Here is a 9,742-nt window from a genome sequence, read left to right as displayed (position 1 = left end):
TGGTTCCTACCATGAAAAATGAATTGAAAGTGTAGAAATGAGTCGGGGATGTTAATTGTTTGTACACAGGTGATGGCTGCCGTCTTTCCCCTCTCTCTCCTCCCAGCTTTGGGTCTAACATCTGTTCCAGACAGAATGGAGGGGCTTCTGCATTATATGTACAGGCAGGAATTGATATAAAGCAAAGTAACATGGATAAGGCTGGCCGCGACACATAGGTGAATGTATATGTAGGTATTTATGTGTTTGCGTGTGTGGTAAAAATTATAGTACCTTGTTTTGGGCGGAAGGATTTTGTGGCGCACACAGTCGCCTGGAAGCCGTAACCATGACGACGAGCCCCCCCTCCTCCTACAGAGCAGAGGGGGCGGAGGGAGAATCCCCGCACACGGGGCCGGGCTCTCCGGGGATTGTCTGCTCGGGTGCCGGTGCGGTACCTGTTGATCGGGTGTGTGCGGTCCGGAGGAGCCGAGGTTCGGGTTATATGAGGTCTGGAGAATCCCGGAGCGGATCTGGGAATTACTGGGATTACAGAGGGATTATCATGGAGGTGGGCACCAGGTGTGTGTGGGGGGATCCTGCCAGCTGGGCACAGGGTGTGGGTGACTGGAGGTGGGGGGCTGGTGAACTGCAACACTGGGTACCCTGAGGGGGGCACCATTGACCGGTGCATTTAGGGACATTGAGTGAGGAGGGCACATAGGGGGGCACCATTGACCGGTGCATTTAGGGACACTGAGGAGGGCACATAGGGGGGCACCATTGACCAGCGCATTTAAGGACACCATTGACCAGCGCATTTAAGGACAGGGAGGAGGGCACATAGGGGGGCACCATTGACCGGCACATTTAGGGACACGGAGAAGGGCACATAGGGGGGCACCATTGACCGGTGCATTTAGGGACACTGAGGAGGGCACATAGGGGGGCACCATTGACCGGTGCATTTAGGGACACTGAGGAGGGCACATAGGGGGGCACCATTGACCGGCGCATTTAGGGACACAGAGGAGGGCACATAGGGGGGCACCATTGACCGGTGCATTTAGGGACACTGAGGAGGGTACATAGGGGGGCACCATTGACCGGTGCATTTGGGGACACTGAGGAGGGCACATAGGGGTGCACCATTGACCGGCGCATTTAGGGACACTGCCAACGAGCACATTTGGGGACACTAGTGACCTGCGCATTTGGGGACACTATTTACTGGCACATTTGGGGACACTGAGGAGGGCGCATAGGGTCGGCACTATTGACTGGTGCGTTTAGGGACACTGTTGACCAGTGCATTTTGGGATGCTATTGATCAATGCATTTAAGGACGCTGCCAACGAGCACATTTGGGGACACTATTTACCGGCACATATGGGAACACTTTTGATTGATGCATTTAAGGATGCTGTTGACCAGTATGTTTGGAAAAGTTTGTGACCGGCACATTCAGGGACACTATTGACCGGCACGTTTAAAGATGCTGCTGGCCAGTAAGTTTGGGAAAGTTGGTGACTGGTGCATTTAGTGACACACATTTGGGCAAGGCACATTTGGGGAAGCTACTAATTAACGCATTTGGGGACAATACTGATCGGCAGGTTTGGGGGCACATTTGGGTTCTCTGCTGACCAGCAAACTTTGGGGACACTGCTTACCAACATGTTTGGGAAAGCTGGTGACTGCTGTGTTTGGGGACATTGCTAACCAGCTCAATTGAGATTTCTAATGACTGGTAAATTTGAGGAGGCTGCTAAGGGTGTTTGGGGTGCTGACATCCAGTGCCTTTGGAGTCATGATGACTTACACTGGGGGATTCTTTTAAACCGAAATGGTGGGTTCACACACAATTAATCTGCTGTGGGTTGTCCACCATGTGTTTTGGGGCCCTGGTGCGACTGCTACCTCTATTGCTAGGCCCCTGATTATATGTTCTGGTGACCCGGACATTAATACTAATATCAATCACATTTCCTCATCAGTTTATTTCATGGCTTTGTCTTACAGATCTATTCCGGGTGCCTCTGGGTAGCAGCATGATTTCCCCTGGATTTACAGGAGTGGTCCACTGACTTCCAGACCAGATCTCCAGATGCCCACCGTCTCCTCAGACCGCATGTTGTGGCGCTGCCTCCGTCCTGCATTTCTGTCTTCTCTGCCCCAGACATGGACTACAATGAGGTGTGTCGGCTCTCTCCGCGCATCTTCTATGGACGAACCTTGTGGTGAGGACATGACGACCGGAAGCTAACACTGCAATGGATAAGGTAACAGCGGCCGTCTGCCGTATGCTGGCGTTAATAATTCATTCTTCTTACGATGTCTCTAACAAGTTCATCAAGTTGTCTCGAAATGAGTTATTGTTTGGAAAGTGAGGGCCTGTTCTCTCTACGTTATTCCAAGCGTAATCCTGCTTGCTTACTCTTGGAATCGGCACCCCCTAGAATCAACCTTTATGTGGAATTTAAAGGGGTAGTCCAGTCCTGAAAAACGTATCCCCTATCCTAAGGGGGGGGGGGGGTCCGACCGCTGGGGCCCCCCACAATCTCCTGTACGGGGCCCCGTCATCCCGCTGGAAGGGGGCGTGTTGACCCCCGCACAAAGCGGCTGCCGACACATGCCCTCAATACAGCGCTATGGCAGAGCCGGAGATTGCCGGACAGGGCCCCGTACAGGAGATCGCGGGGGGGGGGGGCCAGCGGTCGGACCCCCCGCAATCTGAAACTTATCCCCTATCCTTAGGATAGGGGATACGTTTTTCAGGACTGGACTACTCCTTTAACTGCAGAATCTTCTTATATAATATAGCACTTCAGGAGTTATGTCAGGTGTCTTAGTAGGATCCCACTCCTAAGATAGAACCAAAAAGATACCTCCGCGCTCATATATGATATTCTGGTGATGTTTATTATACAGTGCAATCCATCGGTCATACAAGATCTTTGTCAGACAATCTGCTAAATGCACAATGTATGGAAAGGAGTAGATAAAAGTGCAACCAATAGCCGCACACTGGCACATGTCTTGTATGACCAAAACGTTACACATGCAAAGTTTTTGTTGGATTGTGTCGTAAAAAAATATGACAAGGGGCATCATATAAGAGCGTGGAGTTATTATTATTATAATTTTTTATTTTTTTTTGTGTGAATTCAAATAGAGAAAAAAACAGACCTGGTCGCACATCTACAGCATGCACCTTGATCTAATGCTTGTCAGCAACATTTATTAAACAGGTCATTTTATAGTTAAAATCCAATACAGCATAACAAACGATAGTTAAAATAGTTAAAATCGATAGTTAATATCCAAGTACAGCATAACAAAAAACGAAACGCACAATTATGAAACAACATTTATTAAACTAACAGGTCATTTTTTATTTTATTTTGATTCTTCCATAAACTTCCTGCATAGAATAGAAAACTTATTTACTGAGTGGACAGAGCTGGACACAGGAAGTCTGGTGTTCTTAAAAGCCATAATCTGGTTTCGAAAAATCTATCTCCTTTCTATATGTTAGGGGGTAAGTTTCTGATCTTAGGGGTCCGACTGCTGGGACCTCCCGCAATCTCTTGAACGACGCCCCGCCTTTCCTCATGTACAGAGCAGAGGTCGACATGCTTCTCTATGGGAGATAAACTATATACAAACATGTGGATCAGCTCACCATAAACTCCATGGGGGAGATTTATCAAAGTTGTCTATGTCCCGCATCAATATAGACCAAACTACAGAGGGTTAGGCCGGTCTATTGTGCCTAATTTAGCAAATGGCGCACGGCTCTTGATAAATTCTGTGCACCGACTTCGGGATCTATGCTTTAGACTGTATTTAAACCTGCTCCAACATGGTCTGACATTTCGGCGTACTTTCAGCCGATGCAACTTGTCGCTGAAATGTCGCTTTTGATAAATTCAGCACCAATGCATTTTTCTGTCTAAAATGGATCTAAATCCTTTGATAAATATCCCCCCATGTGTCCATATATGCAGCACAACCTTTCCTCGTAGAAGCCCGGATGCAGGCACTGAGGCTGGGTCCCCAGGTGGATGAATCAACTGGAAATGAAGGTAGACTTCCGGCTTCCAACACGGAAAAAATTAAATTTTATTCCAACGATAGTTAAAATCCAAGTACAGCATAACAAAAAATATAAAAACACACGAACGAAACGCACCGACAATAGTTAACCCCCTTAAGGACGCAGCCCTTTTTCACCTTAAGGACTGAGCCCTTTTTCGCAATTCTGACCACCGTCGCTTTACAAATTAATAACTCGAAATGCTTTTACCGAATATTTTGATTCTGAGATTGTTTTTTTTTCGTGACATTCTACTTTATTTTGGTGGTGAATTTTCGACGTTATTTGCATCCTTTTTTGGTGAAAAATCCCCAAATTTCATGAAAATTTAGCATTTTTCTAACTTTGAAGCTCTCTACTTGTAAGGAAAATGGATATTCCAAATAAATTTTATTTTTCTTCACAAATACAATATGTCCACTTTATGATCGCATCATAAAATGGACATATTTTTGCTTTTTGAAAAAATTACAGGGCTTCAAAGTAGAGCAGCAATTTTCAAAGATTTAATGAAAATTGCAAAATCTGAAGGGACAGATGTTACAGAACTACAACTCCAAGCATGCCTGGGCAGTCTAGGCATGCTGAGAGTTGTAGTTTGGCAACAACTGGAGGGCTACCGTTTGGGCACCACTGTAACTGTGGTCTCCAAATTGTGACCCTCCAGATGTTGCAAAACTACAACTCCCAGCATGCCCAGACAGCGTTTGGCTGTCTGGGCATGCTGGGAGTTGCAGTTTGGCCTTCCTAGTGGTTGCCACAGTAAAGATCACTTTACTTTCACTTTCCATTCCCCCCCTCCCCCCCCCCCCCCCCCCCCCCCCCCACACACACACACACAGTAGTTTCCCTACCTGAGCCAGGATCCAGCAGTCTCCAGCGACTATCGGGGGTCCCCAGGCATCTTCTCCTCCAGGTGCAAGCCTCCATCTTCTCCCCACGTTCCCCTCGACATCCAGGGGTGAGCAGAACAGGGGTTGCCATGGCAACCCACTGTCCTGCCCTGCCATTGGTCAGAATCAGTTCTGACCAATGGCAGGGGATAGGAGGAGATCGCAGCACTGCGACCTTGCTCCCATCCCTCAGGATTATCAGGGCTGTCACTGACAGCTCCGATCATCCCTATTTTCTGGGTGATCGGGTCACCAGAGACCCGATCAGCCCAGAATAGCAGAAAATCGCATGTCTGAATTGACATGCAATTTTCTGCGATCGCCGACATGGGGGGGGTCTCAGGACCCCCCTCGGCGATGTGCCGGGATGCCTGCTGAATGATTTCAGCAGGCATCCATGTCCGGTCCCCATCCGACTAGCGGCGGGGACCGGAATTCCCACGGGTGTATGCATACACCCCACGTCCTTAAGGACTCGGGATGCAGGGCGTTTGCATACTCCCGGCATCCTTAAAAGGTTAAAATCGAAGCACAGCATAACAAAAAATATAAAAACACATGAACGAAATGCACCGACGATAGTTAAAATCCAAGCACAGCATAACAAAAAATATTTTGGATTTTAACTATCGTCGGTGCGTTTTTGTTGGTGTGTTTTTTATATTTTTTGTTATGCTGTACTTGGATTTTAACTATCGTTGGAATAAAATTGGATTTTATCCGTGTTGGGAGCCGGAAGTCTACCTTCATTTCCATTTGATCTCTATGGGAGAGACGGAGATACATGAGCTCATACATCTCTGGCTCTCCTATAGAGATGCATTGAGGGGGAGTATGTTGACCCCGCTCTGTGCATTAGGAAAGCCGGGGCGTCGTTCAGAAGATCGTGGGTGTCCCACTCCGGCAGCTGATTGGATGGGCTGGTGTGTGACATCATGTGACCAAACCTGTAAGCAGAGAGCGGAGATCTGTTTTACTGTTGGCGAAGCGGGGAATGCAAGAGGTTTATGTTTTGTTATTTTGTTTTGTTTTTTTAAACTTAACCCCTCCCTGACCAGATTTTAAAAATAAGTTTATAGCTTACAGTAGACCAGTGTTTCCCAACCATGGTACCTCAAGCTTCTAGCCTACCCAGACAGCCTCCAGCTGTTACAAAACTACAACTCCTTTGGCATGCTGGGAGTTGTAGTTTTGCAACAGCTGGAGGCACCCTGGTTGGGAAACACTGCTTTAGATGGATGAATTTGACAGGTTTATCAGTCAGCATGGTGCACTTATATACAGTATCTGGGGTATTTTTAGACTCTTTGCCTGCACCTTTGCCACAACTGCTATAGGGCTATTACATTGCTGTAGAATGATGTCACCAGACTATGACATCACTTCTTCCCATGCAAAGATGATATCATCGTACGTCAGCCAGACACGACCTCAGCCTCTCTATTCTATGTGTGGTGCAGCTTTCCATGATAAATCACATGATAAATCTTTGGTTTATTTGTTCAGTTTGTTCTACAGTAGGAACAGGTCTGCTTTTTGTTTTCCAGAAACAGCGCCACTATTGCTCGTAGTCTGGTATTGCAGCTTTTTTTATTTTATTTTATTTTTTTGGATCTTGCATTGTACAATTGAAGTTGCTGACACAGCAGCTGCAGAATATAGAGTTGTGCAACCACATGGTATTGTTGTGTGCGGTGACTTTTGTAACTAACCCCTGATTGGCCAAAATAGCTCAGTTGGGAGAGCGTTAGACTGAAGATTTAAAGGTCCCTGGTACGATCCCAGGTTTCAGCTGTAAAGATTTCTAACACTGAGTTTTGTTTCCCTTTTTTGAATGTATTTATTTTTTATTATTATTTTATACAAATGGGAGAATTTATCACTGTCTTCTATGAAAAGTGCCATTTTTTTACACAAGCCTTAGTTATGTCAAAAGTGGCAATTTTTTTCCCCCTTGCACCATAATAGTGGGATTGTCCCAGCGGCTGATAGCCCCTTACATGCCACAATCGAAATTGATTGTGGCATCTAAAATGTAAAAAAATAGAAAACAGTCCTGACTGTTCACCGGAGCTGATCGGGACCACCACGGTGAAAACACTGTGTCCTGATCAGCTGAGAGGACGGTGGGAGGGTCCTTACCTGCCTCCTCGCCATCCCATCAGTGCTGAGCCTTGACAGGATGGAGCCATGGAGCAAAACTGATAAAACTGATCACTGCTATGGGGACTAAAAAATTGTGTAATAAAAGAGAATAAATTTAAAAAAAGTGGAAAAAAAGAGTTATTAAATGTGATTTAACCCCTTCTCTAATAAGTTTGAATCATCCCCCTTTTCCTATATAAAAAAAGATATGTGGTATGCCTAAACTATAAGACAAAATATGGCACACTTAATGGCATATGCATGAAAAAAAAAATCAAAGTCCTGAATTGCGTAATTTGTCACTTTTGTATACCCTAAAAAAAAATTAGAAAAAGTGATCAAAAAGTCCCATCGAAACAAAAATGACACAATAAAAACTACAGATAACGGCGAAAAAAATGAGCCCTCGCACATCCCTGTAAATAGAAAAATATAAAAAGGTTACAGGGGTCAGAAGAGGACAATTGTAAGCATGCTAATTTTCATACAAAAAGATAATTTTTTTTAAAGAAGTAAAACAAAATAAAACCTTATATAATTTGGGTATTATTGTAATTGTATGGACCCACAGAATATAGATAAGGGGGCATTTTTACTGAAAAGTGCACTGCGTAGAATTGGAAGCCCCCAAAATTGTGTTTTTTTTCGTTTGTTTTTTTTTCTTTTGTTTCGCCGTAGATTTTGTGGTGAAATAATTGATGTCATTACAAAGTACAATTGGTGGCACAAAAGACAAGCCTCATATGGGTTTGTAGGTGGGTAATTGAAAGGGTTATGGCTATTAGAAGGCAAGGAGGAAAAAAACCAAAGTGCAAAAATTAAAAATCCCTGCGTCCTTAAAGGGGTATTCCAGGAAAAAACATTTTTATATATATCAACTGGCTCCAGAAAGTTAAACAGATGACACGTTTAACTTTCCTCTCTGATGGCACTTGTCTCGGGAAACGCCCAGTTTAGAAGAGGTTTGCTATGGGGATTTGCTTCTAAACTGGGCGGTTCCCAAGACAGGTGTCATCAGAGAGGACTTAGACAGAAAAGAACAACCTTAACTTCAGAAGCTCATAAGTACTGAAAGGATTAAAATTTAATAGAAGTAATGTACAAATCTGTTTAACTTTCTGGAGCCAGTTGATATATATAAAAAAGTTTTTTCCAGGATAACCCCTTTTAAGGGGTTAAGAGGTATATGCGCTTCTTCATGAATCGTCAAGAGCTTTCCCGATGTGTACTTTCTATAGCACTTCCTCGTTAGTATAGTGGTAAGTATCCCCGCCTGTCACGCGGGAGACCGGGGTTCGATTCCCCGACGGGGAGGCATTAGTTTTTATTAGTGTTTTACCATTACAGTGGGGCAAATAAGTATTTAGTCAGCCACCAATTGTGCAAGCTTAAAAAAAATGAGAGAGGCCTGTAATTTGGTCAGTAACAAAAGTTCATCTCAATACTTTGTTATATCCCCTTTGTTGGCAATGACCGAGGTCAAACGTTTTCTGTAAGTCTTCACAAGGTTTTCACACACTGTTGCTGGTATTTTGGCCCATTCCTCCATGCAGATCTCCTCTAGAGCAGTGATGTTTTGGGGCTGACGCTGGGCAACACTGACTTTTAACTCCCTCCAAAAGTTTTCTATGGGTTGAGATCTTGAGACTGGCTAGGCCACTCCAGGACCTCGAAATGCTTCTTACGAAGCCACTCCTTCATTGCCCGGGTAGAGTGTTTGGGATCATTGTTATGCTGAAAGACCCAGCCACGTATAATCTTCAAGGCCCTTGCTGATGGAAGGAGGTTTTCACTCAAAATCTCACCATACATGGCCCCGTTCACTCTTTCCTTTACATTCTTTCCTTTACACAGATCAAGCCTTTGGCTGTCCGGGCATGCTGGGAGTTGTAGTTTTGCAACAGCTGGTGGCAACCTGGTTGGGAAACACTGCTCTAGAACCTCATTTTCTTTAAAGGGAATCAGTCATCATGCTTGGAGTTGTAGTTTTGCAACAGCTGGAGGCACCCTGGTTGGGAAACGCTGGAATGAAGCATCAGCATGTTGAAATCCAGCTGCCAGATCCTGCTTTTTCAAATACCTGCCCTTGGTGAGAGTCGGGATGCCCCTACCCCCACACATTAAAGGATGACCCATCCCTCCTAAATTGGCAGGTGTGCCTGCCGTTCATACAATGTGTAACCACTTTATCAGAGCATATTGGGAGTTGTAGTTTGACCAAAAGATCAGATAGGCAAAAGAATGTAGATAAACGATAGCCGTATAGACCCCTCTTTTGTTTTTTGGGGCATCTGATTTCATCCCATTGAGCTCTGTTTGACTTGTACTACACAGTAAATGGTATTTCCTAAATTGGGAATGAATTCTGTTCTTCAGCAGGTTCCAGTGTAATGGAAATCCAGCAGAATATTTATAAACCAGACTATTTTCAGCATTGTGGATCACGGTCAGTGTTTTTCGACAGGATACACAGACAGAAGCTTATATAAATGGTCACGGCAGAGTTTTATGTCATTAAAAAAGAGGAAAGTAATTTCCTAACATTTTATTTCAGTTCCTCGTCATTTCTCAAGGTCATTAAAGGGGTACTCCGGAGGAAAACAAATAGTTTTCAAATTAACTGGTG

The 9,742-nt window shown here is 44.7% G+C and overlaps 1 protein-coding gene and 1 non-coding gene across 9 annotated transcripts in view; both read left to right on the top strand.

Annotated features, from left to right (window-relative positions):
- Positions 1-48: 48 nt before the first annotated feature.
- The window catches only part of CCDC30 (coiled-coil domain containing 30), a 106,675-nt gene continuing 96,981 nt past the window's right edge, over positions 49-9,742 (top strand). Inside the window, exons 1-2 of one of the 8 annotated variants that reach the window (XM_056544658.1) lie at positions 49-218; positions 2,002-2,261. In XM_056544658.1, the coding sequence (XP_056400633.1) occupies positions 2,253-2,261 (9 nt within the window). In that variant the 5' untranslated portion in view covers positions 49-218; positions 2,002-2,252. Of the gene's footprint in view, positions 231-341; positions 562-2,001; positions 2,262-9,742 lie in introns of those variants that run through there. The other 7 variants (XM_056544660.1, XM_056544656.1, XM_056544655.1 and 4 more) reach the window with 7 other exon arrangements.
- TRNAD-GUC (transfer RNA aspartic acid (anticodon GUC)) lies at positions 8,359-8,430 on the top strand. Its single transcript has one exon. It is a non-coding gene; the product is annotated as a tRNA-Asp (tRNA).

Source organism: Hyla sarda, chromosome 10 (assembly GCF_029499605.1).
Source record: "Hyla sarda isolate aHylSar1 chromosome 10, aHylSar1.hap1, whole genome shotgun sequence".
In the NCBI taxonomy this organism is placed as follows: Eukaryota; Metazoa; Chordata; class Amphibia; order Anura; family Hylidae; genus Hyla; species Hyla sarda.
Note: the sequence above shows the minus strand (reverse complement) of the source record. Positions and strands in the feature narration are given on the sequence as shown.